This window comes from Triticum urartu, chromosome 5A (genome assembly GCF_056163025.1).
Source record: "Triticum urartu cultivar PI428250 chromosome 5A, HENAU_Tu73, whole genome shotgun sequence".
NCBI classification, from domain to species: Eukaryota; Viridiplantae; Streptophyta; class Magnoliopsida; order Poales; family Poaceae; genus Triticum; species Triticum urartu.
In genome coordinates, this window is record NC_141877.1 from 301349339 (window position 1) to 301375368 (window position 26030).

Here is a 26030-nt window from a genome sequence, read left to right on the forward strand (position 1 = left end):
ACAATTATTCCTAGTTATATCGTTTTGGGGAAGTTCTCTTTATTTATTTCCTATTATTAAAGAAAATCTGATGGACGGAAAAATTGCCACAGGAATAATTGGAGAAATGCAAGGGCAATCCCTGTGGCCATTCATTCGATTCCACGCTTAGATTCGCCTTGTCGAAGGCCATGAGCTATCCTGCCTATCGTCCAAAGCCCTACTACAGTAACCAAAAGCTGCATAAAGGGGACATGCATGTAAAACCACGGGCAACTGCTGAATCCCCATGCTGCGCATAGCGTTCAACACTGCATCATAGTATGCATCCAGGACCAATGAATCTCGCAACATGCATTGACAATTAAGATGAACATTGACTACTTTATGAGAAACCTTGACCACTGGTTTGAACAAATTAGCAACAGTTGCTGGACTTGCCAATCATGCGAAAAGATCGAAGAAGAATCCACATCAAATACCATCAAGTTCTTGGTCATGCATGCATTGCACACTCGATCATATGTCGACCCTTTCAATCCCTAGCGATACAGTTGCATCATCGTATGGATCGATCCATGTCCAACGATGATGCAACAGAATTAATCATCACCATAGATCGGTCGATCGAGAGCCAGAGGAGGAGGACGGAGATATGCATGTGTGATAGGAGCGACGAGCAGCTAGAATACTGAGGCGGCCGGCCGGAGTTGTTGACGACCATCATGGGAAGCCATTGGGGAAGTACAGGTTGGAGGGGCTCGCGCGGCCGTTGTTGGTCCCTTTGTTCCTCGCCTCGCCGGCCACCGGCGGCGCCGCCATCTCCTGGCCCTGGTACATGAGCGTGGAATTCATGGTCAGGCTCACCAGGCTGTCGTCCGCGTCGCCCCGGCCGAAATTTCCGCCGTCGCTTCCCCCAGCGCCGCCGCCATCGCCTCCCCCGCCGTCGTCACGCGTGGTTACCATGACCGCTGACTGCACGAGTTCGAGGCACAGCCTCAGCTTGTTGGGCTCGATGTGGGTGAGCCCTGGTACGGCGCCCTTGAAGAGGAACTCCGAGGTGAGGCCCCGGAGCACGTCCAGCGGTGTGACGCCGTCGAGCGTCCTGGCATTGGGGTCGGCGTGGTGGTCAAGGAGCACGGATACCATATCTGGGGACACCATCTCGGCGGCCAGGTGCAGCGGGGTCTTCCCCGTCGGGCCGGCGCGGGAGTTGACGTCGGCGGCTCCGAGCTCCAGGAGCGCCTTGACGACGTCGCGGTTGCAGTGCTGCACGGCGTAGTGCACCGCGAGCGCGTCATCGAGGTCCAGGCCTTCGCCCATGACCATGAGCTTGACGAGCTCGATGTCGGCCGCGTCGAGGGCACGACGCATGCGCCGGATCTTGTGGTCGCGGTCGGCGGCGGAAGACGGCCCGTTGTTGATGGGCAGATAGTGGTGGGTGAGGAACGGCGAGCGCGGCGCGGAGGCGCCGCCTCCGGCAAGTGGCGACTTGGCGCGAATCTCCTCGATCTTGGCGACGACGTCGATGGGGAGGTGCTTGGCGAGGAGGTCGGCGGAGAGGCCCGAGCGTGCGACGAGGTGGGAGCAGGTGGCCCAGAGCTCCTGCATCTCGAACTTGCGCGACGCCATGAGTACCTTCATCACGTCATCCACGGACGCCTCCTTCACCATGCTCTCCAATTGCTTCTGCATCGACAAATTCTCCCAAATGATTATCTAACAAATTAGCCTGTATGATATACTATTAACCAGATCAAAACCAACAACAAATCATCTGCATGAAATGCACTGTTTAATTCCAATTACCGCACAGCAATGCATGTGTACTTGCCCAACAATACCATGACATGCTGCACGGCAGCAATTTTGTTGGAAATGACGCTGTTCGGGACTGGATCAGTGTCCAAGAAGAAACCCTAGCGCAACGCAATCGCAAGCAGTGGGCGGAGGTGGAGATGGATGTGATGTGAGGGAAGCGACAGACACAAACGAGGGCGTGAAAAGACCCTTCCTAGTAAAGATGAGTCAGAGGAGGAGCTCCATGACAAGTGATGCATGACAGTGGCTGCAGCAACAGCAGTAGCAGGAGCGAGGAAAAAGCAAAGGAGACTGTGAGAGACTAGAGACGACTCAGTCCTATCACTCGTTCAGTACACACAGCACCAAGAGGAGAAATTCATAGAAAATGGACTGACGAGGGGAGTGAGTGCACTGGAATCTGCAGCAGCTGCAGCCTGCTGATGATGCAGTGAGTGAATCGATCGATCAGAAAGGCAAAGGGGGGCAACCTAGTAGGGATCTAGTCAGTATGAGCTGCACCGGCGCAGACGTCCATGGATTTGATTCTTCTGACCTGCTAGCCTGCATGCTGCCATGTTAATGTCACAAAGGGCGCCTCCAATCATGGCAGGCCTAACTACCATCATCCTTAATGGCGTCGACGACTGGAGATCGAGTTAGCATATGCTTGCAGATCCCAAGAAAAGGGGAATATGAGTGCAGTGCTCGCAGCATGGATGGACGGAAGACATGGAAATTCGAATGATAGTGTTTGTTCCCCACCTGGACCAGCAAGGCGAGCTGTTCGACGCCAAAGGAGCGGGCGGCGGCGAGGGTGTCGAGGGCTAGGTCGACGGCGGCGCCGCAGCGGGTGTGCCAGCATCCCCTGGCGCCGCAGCCGGGTAGCGGCCCGCTCTTGGGCGCCGCGACCGACGCCTGGCCGCTGTAGAGGAACTGCAACACCAGCACTAGCACCTCGTACCGGATCGAGCTGACGGGGATGACCAGCTCGGGCGTGGCAGGGGCACCCCCGCTGCCCCCACGTGAGCCGCCACCGCCACCGCCACCGCTGCCGCCTCCCGCGTTTGGCCAGTTGAGAGGCGGTGGCGGAGGCTGGTGGCTCGGGTCGAGGCCGCAGAAGAGCTTCCTGAAGAAGAGGCTCCGCGCGGCGAGCACGCAGCGGTGCGCGTGCACGAGGCGGCCCTCCACGCTGAAGGCCACGTCGCTGAAGGCCTGGCCGTTGATGAGCAGGTTGAGGTAGTCGAGCGACAGCGACTTGAGCGAGTCCTCGGAGCTCATGATCTCATGTAGCACTAGTACCCTCCTTGGGCTAATTAAAAAGATCCCAGCTTTTGCACGGGATTTGGAGGAGGGGAGGGGAAAGCAGGCGGAGGGAGGAGAGCTTGTTGGGACCGTGGGGAGAGGGAGAGGAGAGGAGAGGAGGAAGACGGAAAGGTTAGGGGAGGGGAGGCATCGCGCGGCTAGCTAGCTATCAATCCCCTTTGCTCTACAGCGACACTGCAGCTTGGCTCTTTTGTGGCTCCCCTCCCTCCCCCTCTCTCCCTCTCTCTCTCTCTCTCTCTCTCTCTCTCTCCGTCGAGAGGGAGCTGAGCTGAGAGCGACCAATACTGTTGGCGCTACAGTGTCGTGGGTGGTGGTGTACAGTCGAGCGCACTGTGTTGTTTGCTGTGCGCGCATCGCTGATGGGTGGGGCCGTCGCCGGGCGACCCCACCTGCCAATGACGCCACAGGCTATAGCTCTAGTGTTCTGTGTATGTGTATGCGTACGTGTATCTGTATATGTGTAGTGGTACTGCCGGTACCGGGTGACTGTGACGCACGTTAGGTTTTCGTGTGTGGTAAAAGTGTGAGGGTGAAAAAAGTGGAGTTTGCCATTGGTTGATTCGATAGATCTCGATCAACTCGGATTTTGAGGTGGGCTTGGGCTTCGCATAAATGGGCCAGGGCCAGGGCCGGTCCTGGGCAAAGATGTAAAACTATGGGACCCTTTTTCACATGTATTTACAACTTGTTTGTTTCTTTGACAAACTAAAAATTCTTTAGGGGAAAAGGTGGTCATCTGACTAGTCATCACATGAATCACTTTGTGAAAAGGTTTATACAGAGTAGAACATTTCTATGCAAATCTATGGATGTTTTGAAACTCAGCTTGTTTTTCCGCGAGCCATTTTGCAATATGCAACTCGAAAAAGTACATCATCGGTCCAAGAATTCAGGTTTATTGTGGGGTGGGTGTGGTCAACCTTTCAAAATTTTGAATTTACATGCTAAAATAATCCAGTAAATGTCTTTGTTTTCATTTTGGAAACATCTGAATATTGACAACAAAAAGGCAAGGACCAAACAACTATGGGTATTTGTCTTTGTTTAGAATAATTTACAGCAGGAAAGGCCCCTACCATGTCTCATTTTCTATTAAAAATGGGTATGTACAGGGTAGATAGTTACACTGCAGGGATTACAAAAGGCAATTACAAAGGGTCTATCCGTTCCTGCATGCCATCCTTGAGACTAGGCTTGGCTCTGATCATCACCTTTCAAGACAAACACGCACTGGCTCATGCTTAGCTGTTTATTATAAAATAATGATACCATTTCCATGGTTCCATATGATCCAACATCCAGTGATGGGAACTTCCTTAAAGCATGATATATTTATTATGTTGTTCCCACTAATTAGCAGTTGGATGACATCAAAGTCAGTATTCCATCCCATACCAAGGTTTAACCAAAAGTTTTGGTTGAAATCACACATAAAGAAAAGATACGTATAATCATCAACACAATGATCCTCACATAGCACACAATTATAGTCATCAATGTGGACATTCTTTCTCATCGGTAGGTCTCTCGTGCTCAATCTATCTTGTATAAGGAGCTAGACAAAGTTTTTTTTTGCTTAGACAGGATAGGGGATTTCCAAATCCATTGGAATGGGTCAGGTGCTTTCTTAGGATTACCAATTAAAATTTTCCAAACTTTCCTGTTGGAGTATATGATTCCTTGACCTTGAATTTTCCAAACATCCAAGTCATCATTTTCAATATTTGATGTAACAGTATGGACCAGTTCACATGGCACTATTGCAATGCAATGGTGGATAAAGGTAGATGAAACATGTCACGTATGTTCTCCTAAATGATTCATGAGCTTTCTTGGCAGAGATATCTTTATCCTTAGCAAATGAGTATAGTTGTGGGAATTTATACTCTAATTTTACATCTTGTCATTGATTAGACCATAAGTATGTAGTATCACCACATTTGATATTGCGTATGGCCATGCCTTTAAAATTTGGGATGAGTTTACAACAATCCTTTGACAAAAAAGAACCTGATCTAGTTGTTTGATTCGGAATGGTAGGATCAGAATAGTGGGCCTTCCATATTAGCTACACTTAGCGAGTATCATGGTGGTCGAAGAATTTTTGTTTTTGCATATAACGCTCTATTATGTTGTCTCAAGTCCAACACACCTACCTCCGCCCCCAGCATATTTGGGAGACAGATCTTGTCGGTGTCAAAAACCGGTGGATCTCGGTTAGGGGCTCCCGAGCTATGGATCATAGATTGATGGGTAACATGGGACGTAAAGATAGCATTTTATCCAGGTTCGAGCACTCTCTTGGAGGTAAAACCCTACGTCCTGCTTGGTTGTATTGATGTGTTTGGGTGACAATTACATAGTTGATCTACCATGAATCGAATGAACTAAACACTAGGTGGGAATGCCCTCTACGGGCTAAACCCTCTGGTTTATATAGACACCAGGGGGTACCTAGGCTTACATATGGTCGGTTACCATCAGGGGATAAACATGGCAGTTTCGCTAACCAGAAGTGGAGTATGCGCCAAGTCTTTAGAGGTTACCTTCCGGAGCAAGGGATCGCCTGTAGTCCGACCTTCCTTTGACGAATCAAGAGCAGCCCACCAGTCCGTCCCATAAGAGACAGGCCAGCAACCCGAGGACCCCTTGTTGGGGATCGTAGCAGAAATTTAAAATTTTCTACGCATCACCAAGATCAATCTATGGAGTAATCTAACAACGAGGGGAAGGGGAGTGCATCTACATACCCTTGTAGATCGCTAAGCGGAAGCGTTGCAAGAACGCGGATGAAGGAGTCGTACTCGTAGCGATTCAGATCGCGGTTGATTCTGATCTAAGCGCCGAACCACGGCACCTCCGCGTTCAACACACATGCAGCCCGGTGACGTCTCCTACGCCTTGATCCAGCAAGGGGAGAAGGAGAGGTTGGGGAAGACTCCGTCCAGCAGCAGCACGACGGTGTGGTGGTGGTGGAGGAGCGCGGAACTCCAGCAGGGCTTCACCAAGCACTACGAGAGATGAGGAGGGAGAGAGGTAGGGCTGCGCCAAGAGGGAGATGATCTCGCGTGTGTTGCAGCCCCCAATACCTCAAGTATATATAGGGGAGGGGGAGGGGTTGCGCCCCCATCTAGGGTTCCCTCCCTAGGGGTGACAGCAGCTCCAAAACCCATCTAGGGTTGCGGCCAAGGGGGGAGAGAGGGGGGGCGCACCTAGGGTGGGCCTTAAGGCCCATCTGGACCTAGGGTTTGCCCCCTCCCACTCTCCCTTGCGCCTTGGGCCTTGGTGGGAGGCGCCCAGCCCACCTAGGGGCTGGTCCCTTCCCACTATTGGCCCATGTAGGCCTCCGGGGCTAGTGGCCCCACCTGGTGGACCCCCGGACCCCTCCGGTGGTCCCGGTACACTACCGGTGATGCCCGGAACATTTTCGGTGGCCAAAACCATACTTCCTATATATCAATCTTTACCTCTGGACCATTCCGGAACTCCTCGTGACATCTGGGATCTCATCCGGGACTCCGAACAATATTCGGTAACCGCGTACATACTTTCCCTATAACCCTAGCGTCATCGAACCTTAAGTGTGTAGACCCTACGGGTTCGGGAGTCATGCAGACATGGCCGAGACATCTCTCCGGTCAATAACCAATAGCGGGATCTGGATACCCATGTTGGCTCCCACATGCTCCACGATGATCTCATCGGATGAACCACGATGTCAAGGATTCAATCAATCCCGTATACAATTCCCTTTGTCTAGAGGTACGATACTTGCCCGAGATTCGATCGTCAGTATCCCGATACCTTGTTCAATCTCGTTACCAGCAAGTCTCTTTACTCGTTCCGTAACACATCATCCCATGATCAACTCCTTGGTCACATTGTGCACATTATGATGATGTCCTACCGTGTGGGCCCAGAGATACCTCTCCGTTTACACGGAGTGACAAATCCCAGTCTCGATTCGTGCCAACCAACAGACACTTTCGGAGATACCTGTAGTGTACCTTTATAGCCACCCAGTTACGTTGTGACGTTTGGCACACCCAAAGAACTCCTACGGTATCCGGGAGTTGCACAATCTCATGGTCTAAGGAAATGATACTTGACATTAGAAAAGCTTTAGCATACGAACTACACGATCTTGTGCTAGGCTTAGGATTGGGTCTTGTCCATCACATCATTCTCCTAATGATGTGATCCCGTTATCAACGACATCCAATGTCCATGGTCAGGAAATTGTAACCATCTATTGATCAACGAGCTAGTCAACTAGATGCTTACTAGGGACATGGTGTTGTCTATGTATCCACACATGTATTTGAGTTTCCTATCAATACAATTCTAGCATGGATAATAAACGATTATCATGAACAATGAAATATGATATAATAACTAATTTATTATTGCCTCTAGGGCATATTTCCAACAGTCTCCCACTTGCACTAGAGTCAATAATCTAGTTCACATCGCCATGTGATTAACACTCACAGGTCACATCGCCATGTGACCAACATCCAAGAGTCTACTAGACTCAATGATCTAGTTCACATCACTATGTGATAAACACTCAAAGAGTTCTGGGTTTGATCATGTTATGCTTGTGAGAGAGGTTGTAGTCAACGGGTCTTGCCATATTCAGATCCCTATGTATTTCGCAAAACTTTATGTCATATCATAGATGCTGCTACCACATTCCACTTGGAGCTATTCCCAATTGTTGCTCCATTATACGTATCCGGTATCTCTACTCAGAGCTATCCGGATAGGTGTTAAGCTTGCATCGACATAACTCTTTACGTCGAACTCTTTATCACCTCCATAACCGAGAAAAATTTCCTTATTCCTCTACGGACAATTTTGACCGCTATCTGGTGATCCAGTCCTAGATCACGTTTGTACCCTCTTGCCAGACATGTGGCAAGGCACACATCAGGTGCGGTACTCAGCATGGCATACCGTATAGAGCCTATGACAAGAGCATATGGGACGACCTTCGTCCTTCCTATTTCTTCTGCCATGGTCAAGCTTTGAGTCTTACTCAACTTCGCACCTTACAACTCAGGTAAGAACCCCTTCTTTGACTGATCTATTTTGAACTCCTTCAAAAACATGTCAAGGTGTGTGTTCTTTGAAAGTATCATCAGGCGTCTTGATCTATTTCTATAGATCTTGATGCCCAATATGTAAGCAGCTTTATCCAGGTCTTCCTTTGAAAAACACTCTTCAAACAACCGTTTATGCTTTCCAGAAATTCTACATTATTTCAGATCTACAATATGTCATCCACATATACTTATCAGAAATGTTGTAGTGCTCCCACTCACTTTCTTGTAAATACAAGTTTCTATCAAAAACTGTATAAACCTAAAAGCTTTGATCACTCTATCAAAGCATGTATTCTGACTCCGAGATGCTTGCTCTAGTCCACAGAAGGATTGCTGGAGCTAGCATACCTTTTAGCATCCTTAGGATCGACAAAACCTTTTATTGTATCACATACAACCTTTTCTTACGGAAACTGGTAAGAAAACTTGTTCTGACATCCATCTGTCAAATTTTATAAACGAAAAATACAGCTATTGCTAACATGATTCCGACGGACTTAAGCATCGCTACGGGTGAGAAATTCTCATCGTAGTCAACTCCTTGAACTTGTGAAAAGACTCTTTCCCACAAGTCGAGCTTCATAGACGGTAACATTACCGCCCACGTCCGTCTTCTTCTTAAAGAACCATTTATCTCAATGGCTTGCCGATCAACGGGCAAGTCCACCAAAGTCCATACTTTGTTTTGATACATGGATCCTATCTCAGATTTCATGGCTTCTAACCATTTGTAGGAATACGGGCCCACCATCGCTTCTCCATAGCTCGTAGGTTCATTGTTGTCTAACAACATGATATCTAAGATAGGATCACCGCACCACTCAGGAGTAGCACATATCCTTGTCGACCTACGAGGTTCGATAGCAACTTGATCCGAAGCTTCATGATCACTATCATTAACTTCCTATTCAACATACGTAGGCGCCACAGAAAACATCTTTCTGTGTTGCATCACTTTCTGGTTGAAATAAAGGTTCAACAACCTTATCAAGTTCTATCTTTCTCCCACTCAATTCTTTCGAGAGAAACTTCTTCTCGAGAAAGGACCCGTTCTTAGCGACAAACAATTTGCCCTTGGATCTGAGATAGAAGGTATACCCAACTGTCACCTTTGGGTATCCTATGAAGATGTGTTTGTCCGCTTTGGGTTCGAGCTTCTCCGGCTGAAGCCTTAAGCATCGCAGCTCCAAACATTAAGAAATGACAACTTTGGTTTCTTGCCAAACCAATGTTCATATGGCGTCGTCTCAACAGACTTATATGGTGTCCTATCTAAAGTGAATGCAGTTGTCTCTAATACACAACCTCAAAATAATAGCGGTAGATCGGTAAGAGACATCATAGATCGCACCATATTTCATAAGGTTCGATTACGACGTCCGGACACACCATTACCCTGTGGTGTTCCAGGTGGCTTCAACTATGAAACAATTCCACAATGTCTTAAGTGTTTGCTAAACTCATAACTCAGAAATTCTCATTGATCAGATCGTAGGAATTTGATCTTCTTTTTATGATGATTCTTAACTTCCCTCTAAAATTCCTTGAACATTTCAAACGTTTCAGACTTGTGCTTCATTAAGTAAATATACCTATATCTACTCAAATCATTAGTGAAGATGAGAAAATAGCGATATCCACCACACGCTTCAATTCTCATTGGATCACACGCATCAGCATGTATGGTTTCCAACAAGTCACTTGCCCGTTTCATTGTACCTGAAAACGGGGTCTTAGTCATCCTGCCCATGAGGCATGGCTCGCATGTGTCAAGCGATTCAAAATCAAGTGACTCCAAACATCCATCGACATGGAGTTTCTTCATGCATCTTACGCCAATATGACCTAAGCGGCAGTGCCACAAGAAAGTGGTACTATCATTATTAACTCTACATCTTTTGGCGTGAAAATGTGTATTACCACGACCGAGATTCAATGAACCATTCACATAGGGTGCATGACCATGAAAGGTATTATTCATGTAAACAGAATAACCATTATTCTCTAATTTAAATGAATAACCGTATTGCAATGAACATGATCTAATCATATTCATGCTCAACGTAGACACCTGATAACATTTATCTGGGTTCAATACTAATCCCGAAGGCAGATGGAGCATGCGATGGTGATCTCATCAACTTTGGAAACACTTCCAACACACATCGTCACCTCGCCCTTAGCCAGTCTCCGTTTAGTCCATAGCTTTTGCTTCAAGTCACCAATAATAGCAACTGAACCGGTATCCAATACCCAGGTGCTACCAGGAGTACTAGTGAGGTACACATTAATAACACGGATATACTTTGTTGAAGTTGCCAGCCTTCTTATCTACCATGCATTTGGGGTAATTCCGCTACCAGTGCCCGTTCCCCTTACAATAGAAGCACTTAGTCTCGGGTTTGGATTCAACCTTGGGTTCCTTCACTGGAGCGGCAACTGGTTTGCCATCCATGAAGTTTCCCTTCTAGCCCTTGCCCTTCTTGAAACCAGTGGTCTTGTTAAACCATCAACACTTGATGCTCCTTCTTGATTTCTACCTTTTGCGGTCTTAAGCACCGTGAACAGCTCCGGGATCAACTCCATCCCTTGCATGTCATAGTTCATCATGAAGATCTAGTAGCTTAGTGATAGTGGCTAGAGAACTCTATCAATCACTATCTTATCTGGAAGTTTAACTCCCACTTGATTTAAGTGATTGTAGCACCCAGACATTCTGAGCACATGCTCACTAGCTGAGCTATTCTCCTCCATCTTGTTGGCAAAAGAACTTGTCAGAGGTCTCACACCTCTCAACACGGGCATGAGCCTGAAATCCCAATTTCAGCTCTTGGAACATCTCATATGTTCTATGGCGTTCAAAACGTCATTGGAATCCCGATTCTAAGCCGTAAAGTATGGTGCACTAAACTATCAAGTAGTCATCAGGATGTGTCTGTCAGGTGTTCACAACATCCATAGACGACGTTGTAGGGGTTTGCACATCGAGCGGTGCATCAAAGACGTAAGCCTTCTGTGTAGCAGTGAGGACACTCCTCGGACTACGGACCTAGTCCGCATCATTGCTTTACAATATCTTTCAACTTAATCTTTCTCTAGGAACGTATTGAAACAGGGAGGTACAACGTGAGCTATTTATCTACAACATATTTGCAAAGACAATTTAGACTATGTTCATGATAATTGAGTTCATCTAATCAAATTATTTAATGAACTCCCACTCAGATAGACATCCCTCTAGTCATCTAAGTGAAACATGATCCGAATCGACTAGGCCGTGTCAGATCATCACATGAGACGGACTAGTCATCAAAGGTGAACATCTCATGTTGATCGTATCTTCTATACGACTCATGTTCGACCTTTCGGTCTTCCATGTTCCGATGCCATGTCTGTACATGCTAGGCTTGTCAAGTCAACCTAAGTGTTTCGCATGTGTCCCGAGGCCATGTCTGTACATGCTAGGTCGTCAACACCCGTTGTATTCGAACATTAGAATCTATCACACCCGATCATCACGTGGTGCTTCGAAACAACGAACCTTCGTAACGGTGCACAGTTAGGGGGAACACTTTTCTTGAAATTTTAGTGAGGGATCATCTTATTTAGGCTACCGTCGTTCTAAGCAAATAAGATGTAAAACATGATAAACATCACATGCAATCAAATAGTGACATGATATGGCCAATATCATTTTGCTCCTCTTGATCTCCATCTTCGGGGCTCCATGATCATCGTTGTCACCGGCATGACACCATGATCTCCATCATCATGATCTCCATCATCATGTCTTCTTGAAGTTGTCTCGTCATCTATTACTTCTACTACTATGGCTAACGCTTTAGCAATAAAGTAAAGTAATTACATGACGTTTATGTTGACACGTAGGTCATAAATAAATTAAGACAACTCCTATGGCTCCTGCCGGTTGTCATACTCATCGACATGCAAGTCGTGATTCCTATTACAAGAACATGATCAATCTCATACATCACATATATCATTCATCACATCCTTTTGGCCATATCACATCACAAGGCATATGCTGCAAAAACAAGTTAGACGTCCTCTAATTGTTGTTGCAAGTTTTTACGTGGCTGCTATAGGTTTCTAGCAAGAACGTTTCTTACCTACGCGAAAACCACAACGTGATATGCCAATTTCTATTTACCCTTCATAAGGACCCTTTTCATCGAATCCAATCCGACTAAAGTGGGAGAGACAGACACCCGCTAGCCACCTTATGCAACTAGTGCATGTGAGTCGGTGGAACCAGTCTCACGTAAGAGTACGTGTAAGGTCGGTCCGGGCCGCTTCATCCCACGATGCCGTCGAATCAAGATAAGACTAGGAACGACAAGTAAATTGACAAAATCGACGCCCATAAAAACTTGTGTTCTACTTGTGCATAGAAACTACGCATAAACCTGGCTCATGATGCCACTGTTGGGGATCGTAGCAGAAATTTAAAATTTTCTACGCATCACCAAGATCAATCTATGGAGTAATCTAACAACGAGGGGAAGGGGAGTGCATCTACATACCCTTGTAGATCGCTAAGCGGAAGCGTTGCAAGAACGCGGATGAAGGAGTCGTACTCGTAGCGATTCAGATCGCGGTTGATTCTGATCTAAGCGCCGAACCACGGCGCCTCCGCGTTCAACACACGTGCAGCCCGGTGACGTCTCCTACGCCTTGATCCAGCAAGGGGAGAAGGAGAAGTTGGGGAAGACTCCGTCCAGCAGTAGCATGACGGCGTGGTGGTGGTGGAGGAGTGCGGAACTCCAGCAGGGCTTCGCCAAGCACTACGAGAGACGAGGAGGGAGAGAGGTAGGGCTGTGCCAAGAGGGAGATGATCTCGCGTGTGTTGCAGCCCCCAATACCTCAAGTATATATAGGGGAGGGGGAGGGGCTGCGCCCCCATCTAGGGTTCCCTCCCTAGGGGTGGCAGCAGCTCCAAAACCCATCTAGGGTTGCGGCCAAGGGGGGAGAGAGGGGGGCGCACCTAGGGTGGGCCTTAAGGCCCATCTGGACCTTAGGTTTGCCCCCTCCCACTCTCCCTTGCGCCTTGGGCCTTGGTGGGAGGCGCCCCAGCCCACCTAGGGGCTGGTCCCTTCCCACTATTGGCCCATGTAGGCCTCCGGGGCTGGCGGCCCCACCTGGTGGACCCCCGGACCCCTCCGGTGGTCCCAGTACACTACCGGTGATGCCCGGAACACTTCCGGTGGCCAAAACCATACTTCCTATATATCAATCTTTAGCTCCGGACCATTCCGGAACTCCTCGTGACATCCGGGATCTCATCCGGAACTCCAAACAACATTCAGTAACCGCGTACATACTTTCCCTATAACCCTAGCGTCATCGAACCTTAAGTGTGTAGACCCTACGGGTTCGGGAGTCATGCAGACATGGCCGAGACATTTCTCTGGTCAATAACCAACAGCGGGATCTGGATACCCATGTTGGCTCCCACATGCTCCACGATGATCTCATCGGATGAACCATGATGTCAAGGATTCAATCAATCCCGTATACAATTCCCTTTGTCTAGCGATACGATACTTGCCCGAGATTCGATCGTCGGTATCCGGATACCTTGTTCAATCTCGTTACCGGCAAGTCTCTTTACTCGTTCCGTAACCCATCATCCCATGATCAACTCCTTGGTCACATTGTGCACATTATGATGATGTCCTACCGAGTGGGCCCAGAGATACCTCTCCGTTTACACGGAGTGACAAATCCCAGTCTCGATTCGTGCCAACCCAACAGACACTTTCGAAGATATCTATAGTGTACCTTTATAACCACCCAGTTACGTTGTGACGTTTGGCACACCCAAAGCACTCCTACGGTATCCGGGAGTTGCACAATCTCATGGTCTAAGGAAATGATACTTGACATTAGAAAAGCTTTAGCATATGAACTACACGATCTTGTGCTAGGCTTAGGATTGGGTCTTGTCCATCACATCATTCTCCTAATGATGTGATCCCGTTATCAACGGCATCCACTGTCCATGGTCAGGAAACTGTAACCATCTATTGATCAACGAGCTAGTCAACTAGAGGCTTACTAGGGACATGGTGTTGTCTATGTATCCACACATGTATCTGAGTTTCCTATCAATACAATTCTAGCATGGATAATAAACAATTATCATGAACAATGAAATATGATATAATAACTAATTTATTATTGCCTCTAGGGCATATTTCCAACACCCCTTAGTCCAAGACACCCTCAATAGCCCCCGAACTAGTCTTCGAAGCCGAGGTATGTGCACAAATTACCGGCTTTGTGGACCAGTTCCTTCCCTTCTATGGTTGCTTTAATCACCTCTAGCAATGCGTCCCCTGATCCACATCATAGCTTCTGAAGTGTACACGTAGCTTAGCCCCGAAGGCTAGTCGCCCAGGTGTGAATAGTACCCCCATCTGACAACTTTTGCCGAAGGGCTAAGACCCGCCATCACCACAAGCCAGTTATGAAAACTTGGTTCGTGATTCGAGGTGGTTTCTCCACTGGCATGTCCCATCAACATGAAGATCGTATCTTGTTTTTAAGCGATATGATCAAAGATTCATGCTATCCCACACGCGCATAACGATGCGATTATATCGGGAAGCGGCGAGGTGTGCTGTGTATTAAAAGGACTCTTGGCCTTACAATAGCCCATAAAAGGGGAGCGGACACCATTTCCCTCACACGCTCTCACTTCCCCCTGCTCCATTGCTTTCCCAATCTCCTGACCTCCTGCGCCCAGATCTATTCTCCCCTCCAAGAACCTCCCCAGCCATCTCCTTAATCCGGCCATGGTCGGCTCTGGGTCCAATGGCAAGTGGAAGGCCTCCATAATCACTGAGGGCGCCATCCAGGAGCTGAAGAGCACGGGCTATCTTCCCTCCGATGTCGCTCACCGTTCTCCATAGGTGGGACAGGTCATCCCCATGCTGAGGCCGGGTGAGAGGGTGGTGTTCCTCCCGCACTTTATCCGGGGACTAGATTTCCCGCTCTACCCTTCGTCGGGGGCTTGATGTTCTTTTACAATTTAGATTTCCACGATCTTGCCTCGAATTCTTTTCTGCATATATCGACCTCCATCATCATCTGCGAGGCCTTTCTTATGATCCAACCACACTTCGGCCTGTGGCTGAAGGTGTTCAACGTCAAGCCAAAGATTGTTGATGGCCAGTAGGTGGACTGCAGGGGGGTAATAATCAACAAACTCCACCGTGTCGATTTGCCGGAGGGCACATTCATCGAGATTGTCAAGATCTAGCAGAAGTGGTGGTTTTATATTACAGAGCCACGAGACACGGACTGGGCGGCAATTCCCGCCTTCAGATCTGGCCCCCCACGAGGCTGGTCTCGTGGACCAAGAAAGGCCTCAACTGGGGGCCAACCAAGGAGGTGGTATCACTGCAAAGACGGATATCCAAGATCATGGAGCAGGGGACTGAATTGCCCAACGTGATTCATATCATGCTCCGTCGCCGCATCCTACCCTGTCAAGACCGAACCACCCCCATGTGGTCTTACAAGCCCGAGGACCCCGCCACCCTGCTCAGATTCTTCCACACTTCCCATGCCAAGTTGTGGAAAGTGTTGTTCAAGCCGTAGAAGGACTGGCCGGCCGATGAGGAAGACATCGGCCTCGATGCCGCAAACCCCCCTCGTGAGGTATGATAATTAAGTTTTACTCTTGTGTTCAGATGTTCCTTTTTGACAAAGTACTTAGCTTCCCCTTCCTCCATTGGCAGAGCTGGCTAAATAAAGCGGAGCAGATAGAGAGACCAGCCCTCGCTGCTCGAGGCCCCCAGGACAACCCTATTGACGGCCATGTTGGCCGCGGAGCCGTACAAGGTGCTGGAGAAGGAGAAGAAGAAAGAGGAGAAGAAGGAGGTCATAGAAAGCCTCCATTCCAGAGGACCCCCGGACACTAGATCTAGGGAAACCCATGCCCTTCTACCCTTGAGGGGGGAGAAGAAGCAATGGGAGGACGACGAGGAAAGTGATTCCTCACGAACCAGGAAGAGGGCGGCGTCCGAAGACACCGAGGTGTATCAGCTTCCTCCTGCCCCGAAAAGACAATGCATGGCCAAGGTGGCCTTGTCCGGCTACAGCTCGGCTTCTACCGAGGACTCTGAGGCCTCTGAAGAGGTTCCTCAGAGGACCGCCAGGGTCAAGCCTCGGGCCCAAAGGTATACATCCTAAGATACACCCATGTATTGTTAACCGAACTAAGTTTATTATTGACCGCGAGCCCGCATTTGATATTGCATCCCGTCACGCGACCTCCCTACTGATCGTGCCTTGGAAGGGGACTCTCCACTGGCCGTTCTGGCAGAGGGCGGGACTGGATCACGCACCTCGTCTTCCTAGGTCGTTGAGGAGGCCGAGGAGATTCTGTCAAGGAGGACCACAGGGGGAGGAGGCGATGCTCGTGTGGCCGAGGTGAATACATCGGCCGCCGAAGATCAGGAGGGGAGAACACTTCTAGGGAACAAAGAGGGGGATCCCGGTTAGCCCGAGCTCTCCCGAGGGTGGTTCCGGAGTCGCTAAGGCACCAGGAGCCAACCATTCCGGCTTCCACCGAGGGAGGAGTCGAGGTACATCCGCCACCACCGCCCGTTGTAGAGCGTGCTTCAACTGGGTGGTCGGATGTGATGGAGGAAGCGTTAACCAGCTCCTCTATCACCAGGGAGCACCATGCCCTGATGGGCATGATTTTGCAAAGTCTTCGGTCCGTGGAGCATGGACTAAAGGAGGCTTTTAGCGGCCTTCTAATAGGCTTCAAGGTAAGCCATGGAATGCCCTTCTTCTTAGAAGATTTCTTTTATATCATCATGCAACCTCATATACAGTAGCCCCTGAGCCCTAAGTGAGTTTCAAAAACTCATGCGAGGGTCGAATAACTTAGAGATATACATGATATCAAGAAATGGGTTGTATCCTCCAAGACTCTGATTGGGTTAAAAAAGCTGATAGAGGATTGAAAATCGAATACATAGGAATCTAACATGCTTAGTCTAATGTGCAGGCGTCATCTTCAGCGGCAACTGCCAACGCCGAGGAGTTAGCCAAGCTTAATCGGAAGCTCAAGAGCTCCAATGACAAGCTCGATCTACTGAATAAGAGGTTCGAAGAAGCGCAAGGAAAGTCTGAGCTAAACTATTTACTACAGACATTTTTTAATGAATTTGTCGAAGTTTAACCTAAATGGAATGCAACTTTCATTACTGCAGTTGTCGCTGGGGAGGTCGAGAACCTAAAGGCCGAGCTGAAGAGAGCTCAATAGGAAGCTGCGTAGCAGAGGGCGGCGGCCGAATAGGTGACCACCAAACTAGCGATGGTGAAAACCGCTAGCCAGCGGCCGAGGCCCAAGTTGCTAAGGTGAAATAGGAGCTCAAGGATGCCGTCACAAAAATGTGAGGTCCTTGAGTGGAAAACTAAGGATCAGATCACCGAGTTAACCTCGTTGAGGTCGGCTATCAAAGAAGTGCAGACGGAGGCGCGAGGCCACCAGGAGGAACTCCGCCAAGTCAAGCTTATTATGGATGGTAAGACGTACTTACTTCAAATTTCCTTTGGTGGTAACAGGTTCGCTTTGCTCCTGCGAGTATGTCGTTCCCCAGGTGCTTTTGTGGACCTCCCCAGGAGTGCATCAGATGCGGCATACTTCGCATCCCAGGACTGAGCAAAGGCAATTTTGGGCACAGTTTCAGGCACCCGGACACCCTTCCCTCCTCAACAACTAGATGAACCAGCTGATGGAGTTGCATTGGATGGCGAAGTCGGCAATGAAGGACCTCTGCGCCAAATTGTGGCCTTCAGAGCCGCTGTCGTGCATCTATTTTGGCTTGGTGCGGAGATTGTGCGACGCCGCGCCTGGGATTGATGTCTAGAAGCGCTCTATACGCATCTAGGGAGCTCGGATGGCCTTCGGCAAGACTATGGTGCATTGGCCGAAGATCAAGCCAGTCGGAATGGCCACCGGACCCCCGCCCCCTTGGAAGGAGCATAGGCACCCCGAGCAATACTTTCCTGTCATGATGGATGGTGCTCAGGCGATAGAGGCTAAGTGCGCGATGGATGTAATTTATGAATGACTGTACTTTCGTTTATCTGAAGAAGTTTGAACTTTTGTGCTCTACAACGCAACTGTTGGCCTTGTATGTAATGCGTTGTTTGTTTATTTTGACTCTTGTGTGGCAGTGTTAAACTTAAAGTTTACCAGTCGTCGGCTTCAACCCCTTTGCAGATACTGCAAAGAGTGTTTTATCTTTAACACTTTGACCCTTAGCCGACGTTTCGGTGCCCGAAGGCAGTAGTGTGTAAGGAAAACAAGGCAATCGGACTATGTGGCTTTAGTGCTTTCACTTAGCCATAGGAGCTTGACTGCGGGAGCTAGTGACTAGCCCCCAGCGTGTGTGATGTTCAGGTGTGCCGAGGTTGATGCCATCATCACTTGGTTTCTATGACAGTGAACCCTTCGTTTGACACGGAATAACCTCCATCGATCGTTAGTTTAACACTTGTCATTGGATCGCCTACTAGTTCTCGCTTCTTATGGCAGTCCGTTTTTGGCTTTCTTCACTGAGGTACTTAACCAGGCGAGCTAGAACTACAATCGCAGTGGTTCTCCCTTTACCCTCCTAGCCAAACAATGCGGAATGTAAGAGGGCAGACACAATAGGCGGGCAACCCAACTATTGACCAAAGAAATAATTCGGAGCTGATTCATATAATATAATATGCAAGACGCCGAGCACATGAAATGAAAAATGGTGCCGGAATGATGGTTAGGGCGAGATTTATAGTCGAGCCCCGAGTCTATTAGCCGGTCGCATAAAAAAAGCACATATCAAACTAGTTTATTTCGGCATAAAAATTAGAAAGGGGTATGCAACACAAACGACTGCAATATGTCCATGAAAATGGTCTTTTATTTCCCTTGAATTCGTTATGTCCAACCATACAATCCGAACTGCTGAAGCCACTGTTACTGATACTTTGAAAATAAACTTATCAAAAGAAAGGTTTACACAGGGCCTCCATGAGTGGTTTGACGTCCCTAATGCGCCCTGCTGCACGTCTGCGCCTTTGCTCTTTATGAAGCTTCCATAGACGAAGCTGGTAGTGGCCGGCGAGCGGGCCCTTGAGAGAGGGTGTGGAGAAGTCATCGCAGGATATCAGCTTGATGCTGGTCAGGCCCTAGATGGTGCATGTCGGCGATATTTAGTCTGAGGACGTCTTTGGTCGTGGTTTGGTCGAGCCGAGCACTTGACCCTTGTGCCTCTTATCCCCACAGCTTCCCATTGAATTTTATGCGCAATATTGTGCACCCAAGGTATGAATTTCGCAACTAGGGAGGCCAATCTGTGGGGAGCGTATCCCTATTTAGGGTGAGCATGAGGAGACTCTGGAATCGGGGTTGTAGCTCGAGCTCATTTGTGTGCATCTAGCTTCTTGATGGTAGACTGGGCTTTCGACTCTCCTTTGGCGGCCTGGACTTCGGCTGCTAGAGCTGTTGTGTGTTCCTTGGTTTGGAGCGAGCCCTTAGTGTTACCGTTAATGGTAATGACACCTTTAGGTCCGGGCATCTTAAGCTTCAGGTATGCGTAGTGAGGGATGGTGTTAAAGTGAGTGAACACTGTTCGCTGAGGAGTGTGTGATAACTATCGTGGAATGGAGCAATTTCAAAGATTAAATCTTCGCTGTGGAAGTTGTCGAGGAAGCCGAAGACCACTTCAGGGTGACGGTTCTCGAGTAGCGTGCCTCGACGCCTGGGATTACTCCCTTAAAGGTTGTGTTGCTGGATTTGATCCTTGACGGATCGATTCCCATCTTCCTCACTGTATCCATAAGGACTCTAGTGAGGTGGTATCCATCTATGATGGGGTCGAGCACCAGAGCCAACGTTCCTCCATGACGGATACTGGTTGGATGGTCTCTTCGGTCGAAGGTGATCGTACAAGCCGACCATGGGTTATATTTCGGGGGCACAGACTCTATGTCATAGACCTCCCAAAGTGCACGCTTCCGCTCCTTCTTGGGTATATGCGTGACATAAATCATGTTCATAGTTTTTATCTTAGGGGGGCTGCTTTTTGCCTCCATTGTTCGACCTGCGAGGATCATCATCATCCTCGCTGTGGGGACCCCTGCCCTGTTCCTCGGCTGTGAGCTTGCCAACCTGTTTGATCAGTTACGGTTGGTGAGGGAGTCCTGGATTAGGGGGTCCTCGGACAGCCGGACTGTATACTTTGGCCGGACTGTCGGACTATGAAGATACAAGATTGAAGACTTCGTCCCGTGTCCGGGTGGGACTCTCCTTTGCGTGGAAGGCAAGCTTGGCGATTCGGATATGTAGATCTCCTTCTCTGTACTGACTCTGTGTAACCCTAGCCCCCTCCGGTGTCTATATAAACCGGAGGGTTTAGTCCGTAGGACAACAACAATCATAATCATAGGCTAGCTTCTAGGGTTTAGCCGCTACGATCTTGTGGTAGATCAACTCTTGTAATACTCATATCATCAAGATCAATCAAGCAGGAAGTAGAGTATTACCTCCAACGAGAGGGCCCGAACCTGGGTAAACATTGTGTCCCCCGCCTCCTGTTACCATCAGGCTTAGACACACAGTTCGGGACCCCCTACCCGAGATCCGCCGGTTTTGACACTGACATTGGTGCTTTCATTGAGAATTCCACTGTGCCATCACGATAAAGGCTTGATGGCTCCTTCGATCATCAGCAACGATGCGATCCAGGGTGAGGTTTTTCTCCCCGGACAGATCTTCGTATTTGGTGGCTTCGTACTATGGGCCAAATCGCTTGGCCATCTAGAGCAGATCGATAGCTACGCCCCTGGCAATCAGGTCAGATTTGGAAGCTTGAACTACACTGCCGACATACGTGGAGACTTGATCTTCGACGGATTCGAGCTCATGTCAGGCGCGCCGCACAGTCACTACGGGCATGACTTAGCTCTGCCATCGAACGATGTTCGGGAGATCGCACCTGCGGCTACTCCGTCCCTCAATCTGGAGCAGATCGTGCCATCCATGGACGAGTGGATGGACCCCGCCACGGAGGCCGCACACTCAGCGGCGATAGAGCCGAATATTGACTTCACCTCCTATGAGACCTGTGTTATCGGACCCTTGGATTCGTCCCCGGCCACAGGCTTCGAACCGCCTACGTCCGTGCCTATCCAATCTGATTGGGCACCGATCATGGAGTTTACCTCCGCGGATATTTTTTAGCACTCGCCCTTGGGAGACGCGCTAGATTCATTGAGGTCTCTCTCCTTGTCAGGAGACCCTCGGCCAAACTATGTCCGGCTCGAGTGGGAAGCGGACGACGAAGGAATTCGTTCCCCACCCACCACCCACTTAATAGACACTGTCGACGACTTAACCGACATGCTTGATTTCGACTCCGAAGACATCAACGGTATGGATGACGATGCAGGAGAGGAACAGGAACCACCGCCCACAGGGCGCTGGACAACCACTTCATCACACGATATATACATGGTGGATACACCCAAAGAAAACAACGACGAGGAACGGAAGGATGCAGCGAAGGATAGTCCCCTCGAGAAGCAACCAAAGCAACGATGTAGGCGCCGCTCCAAATCCCGCCTCAGCAAAAACAGCGATAACAGCGCAAGAAAGAATAATACCCCGGTCGACTCCAAAGGAAACGATGACCACATGGACCCAGCGATGGAGCAGGATGAGATAGCGAACGGCGAACATAGTACGGAGCCGTTGTCCGATCACGGCGACGCCGAGGGTAAAGCTCATCAACCTGTCTCCGGAGAGGAGAATAGTCCGGACGACGATGCACACATCATCCCGGAAAGGCACTTGGAACAAGAGAACCTTCATAGAAGGCTTATTGCCACCGCGAGGAGCCTGAAGAAGCAGAAGAAAAGGCTTAAGGCCGCGCAGAGTACGCTCAACAACAGATGGAACAAAGTGCTTGACACTGAAGAAAAGTACGGTGGAAGTCACCACACAAAGAGCTATCCAAAGCACAAGCTGCTGCCTGAATTCGACGACGAGGCTTTAGAGCCCATTCAGCCGAAAAATAAAACAGCCGATCAGCCGGATCGACCACCCCGTGGCCACCACAGGGCGGCTAACGACATCGCACACAAGTCAGTGCACGATTTACGCGAAGACCTGCACAAAAAGTTGGTATGGCCAGGTCCATCTACGGATCCAGGAAGCACGCTCCGGCACAGAATCATGGCCGCCCAAACGACTATACTGACCGAATAACAGCTCGGAATCAAAACCAAATGCTACAACCGTCCCCATGACACATCCAAATACAGGGGTGCCGCACACCCCCTATGTTTCACCGATGAGGTGCTATATCATGAATTTCCAGAGGGATTCAAACCCGTGAACATAGAGGCATACGACGGAACAACAGACCCTGGGGTCTGGATTGAGGACTTTATCCTTCACATCCACATGGCTCACGGAGATGATCTCCACGCCATCAAATACCTGCCCCTCAAGTTGAAAGGACCAGCTCAGCACTGGCTGAAAAGCCTCCCTGAAAACTCAATTGGAAGCTAGGAAGAGCTTGAGGATGCTTTTAGGGCCAATTTTCAAGGGACCTATGTCTGACCTCCGGACGCAGACGATTTAAGTCACATAATTCAACAGCCCGGAGTGTCAGCCCGAAAGCTTTGGAATAGATTTCTCACAAAGAAGAAGCAAATCGTCGACTGCCCGGATGCTGAAGCCTTAGCGGCTTTCAAGCACAGTGTCCGGGACGAATGGCTCGCTAGACACCTTGGCCAGGAAAAACCGAGGACAATGACAGCCCTAACAAGCCTTATGACCCGCTTTTGCGCGGGCGAAGACAGTTGGCTGGCCCGTAGCGGCACCAGCAACCCAGGCACATCCAAAGTCAGGGATGGCAACGGGAAACCGCGACACAATAAAAGTAAGCATCGAAACAACAAAGACAGCCCAAACAACACGACGGTAAATGCCGGATTCAGGGGATCTCGACCCGGTCAATGGAAAAAGCCATTTAAAGGCAGCAGTGAAAGCACAAGTGCTCCCTAGGTGGTTTTGATAATTGATGACAACATATCTCTTGTTGGACTAACATTTCTATCTAGCATGTTTCAGATAAGTTCAACAATGGAGTGGCATGGACTAAAGGTTGTGGGAACTCCTTCAAGATGCTAAGGACAAAGGATTGGCTAAAGTTTCAAGCTCAAGACTCTTCATTTTACATTTTAGTGATCCAAGATCACATTGAGTCCATAGGAAAAGCCAATACTATCAAGGAGGGATGAGGTGTTGCTTAATGAGCCTCTTGCTTCATGTGCTTAGTGATATGCTCCAAAAACCTCAACTACTTTCCCACTTCCACATATGACCTAAAGCCAAACTCGGACCTACCGATTATTCCTATCCGGCGCCACCGAGTTTCACTTGTCATAAGCCATTGCCAAACCCTAGCAATTCGGTTCTACCGATAGAGATCTCGGTCTCAACGAGATGGGATTGCAAACTCTTTGTTACCTATTGCAATATTTTCGGTCCCACCGAGATATGCAGTCGGTCCCACCGAGATTGCAATGTAAATTCAGTGTTTCCTTTTTGTAACTTTTCGGTCTCACTGAAAGAGCAAATCGGTCCCACCGAGTTTGCCTGACCAACTCTCTGGTTAGCTAATTACCACAATCGGTCTCACCGAGTTTGTGTAATCGGTCTCACCGAGATTACGTTATGCCCAAACCCTAACCATATCGGTCCTACCGAGTTGCATGTCAGTCCCACCGAAAATCTCTAACGGTCACTAGGTTTACATTTTCGGTCCGACCGAGTTTGTTGATTCGGTCCCACCGAGATTGGAAAACTGTGTGTAACGGTTGGATTTTGTGTGGAGGCTATATATACCCCTCCACCTCCTCTTCATTCAAAAGAGAGAGCTATCAGAACACATACACAATTCGAACTCATATGTTCTGAGAGAGAACCACCTACTCATGTGTTGAGATCAAGACATTCCATTCCTGCCATATCAATCTTGATCTCTAGCCTTCCCCAAGTTGCTTTCCACTCAAATCTTCTTTCCACAAAATCCAAATCCTATGAGAGAGAGTTGAGTGTTGGGGAGACTATCATTTGAAGCACAAGAGCAAGGAGTTCATTACCTACACACCATTTGTTACTTCTTGGAGAGTGGTGTCTCCTAGATTGGCTAGGTGTCACTTGGGAGCCTCCGACAAGATTGTGGAGTTGAACCAAGGAGTTTGTAAGGGCAAGGAGATCGCCTACTTCGTGAAGATCTACCGCTAGTGAGGCAAGTCCTTTGTGGGCGATGGCCATGGTGGGATAGACAAGGTTGCTTCTTCGTGGACCCTTTGTGGGTGGTTGCTTCTTCATGGACCCTTTGTGGGTGGAGCCCTCCGTGGACTCGCGCAACCGTTACCCTTCATGGGTGGAGCCCTCCGTGGACTCGTGCAACCGTTACCCTTCGTGGGTTGAAGTCTCCATCAACGTGGATGTAGGATAGCACCACCTATCCGAACCACGGGAAAAACATCTGTGTCTCCAATTGCGTTTGAATTCTCCAAACCCTTCCCCTTACATTCTTGCAAGTTGCATGCTTTACATTCCGCTGCTCATATACTCTTTGCATGCTTGCTTGATATGTATTGTGAATGATGAAATTATGCCTAAACTCCACTTAAACCGAAAAAGCTTAAAAATTGCAACTTTAGCATTAAGTGTCTAATCACCCCCCCTCTAGACACATCTACTTCAAGATCCCACAAGTGGTATCAGAGCTTTGGTCTCCATTGCCTTGGTTTAATCACCATTGGAGGAAGATGGATGTGTCTACTTTAGGGAGTCTTAGACATAGAGTGCCTATTCTTGATGGAGAGTATTTTCATGAGTGGAAAAATGAAATGCTTGTAATCTTCAATCAATATCATTTGAACAAGTATATTGCTGGTCCTTGTGCTCCTCATATTGATCCTTTGCATCCTACCCTAGATGAAGATATTGACATGATTCGCAATCTTAGAACTATTGAGCTCATCATTAGAAGATTGCCCAAAAATTTGATTGCAAGTTTGCCTACTCTTAATTGTGCCTATACTATATGGAAATTTCTTGAGGAACGATTTCCCGATCATTCCTTGAAAACTTTGGATGAAATTCTCCATAAATCTATTGCCTTGAGTAAGATGAACTCTAGTGATCCTAGTTTTGGTAATTGTCTTTTTGAACTTACCAATCTTAAGCATGCTAAAGGAGATGTTGGAATCATTAGTGATATCATATTCGAAGCTATAAGAATTCATAAAAGTGACCACCTTGATGATCATTTATCTAATGAATTACCCTCTCTAGGAAATGATGAGTCACAAGATCATGATGAACATGGATACTATGATGATGATGATGATGATGATGATGATGATAGTGACTTCGATCTTGATGATGCAATGAGACATTTTGGTCTTATGGCAAATCTTCGGGGATATGAATCAGGAGGAAAGGAATGGGTTCTTAATAGTGGATGTACTGATCATATGACCGGAGATGAAGAGATGTTTCGTGAGCTTGCTGAAAATGACGGCCCTCGAAAATATGTCACCTTTGGTGATAATTCAAAGGGTAAAGTGGTTGGCCTTGGTAAGGTGGCCATCTCACATGATAGTTCCATTCAAAATGTCATGCTCGTTGAATCTCTTGGCTACAACTTACTTTCAGTATCTAGACTTGCTGATTTCGGTTTGAATGTCCTATTTACTGAG

The 26030-nt window shown here is 48.4% G+C and overlaps 1 protein-coding gene across 1 annotated transcript; it reads right to left on the reverse strand.

Annotated features, from left to right (window-relative positions):
- Positions 1-387: 387 nt before the first annotated feature.
- LOC147971139 (BTB/POZ domain and ankyrin repeat-containing protein NH5.2) lies at positions 388-3302 on the reverse strand. Its single transcript, XM_087525920.1, has 2 exons — positions 2545-3302; positions 388-1668 (listed from the first exon to the last, which is right to left on the reverse strand). Exons 1-2 carry the CDS (start codon positions 3058-3060, stop codon positions 703-705), a joined length of 1482 nt encoding a protein of 493 aa, XP_087382046.1. The 5' UTR covers positions 3061-3302; the 3' UTR covers positions 388-702.
- Positions 3303-26030: the final 22728 nt, after the last annotated feature.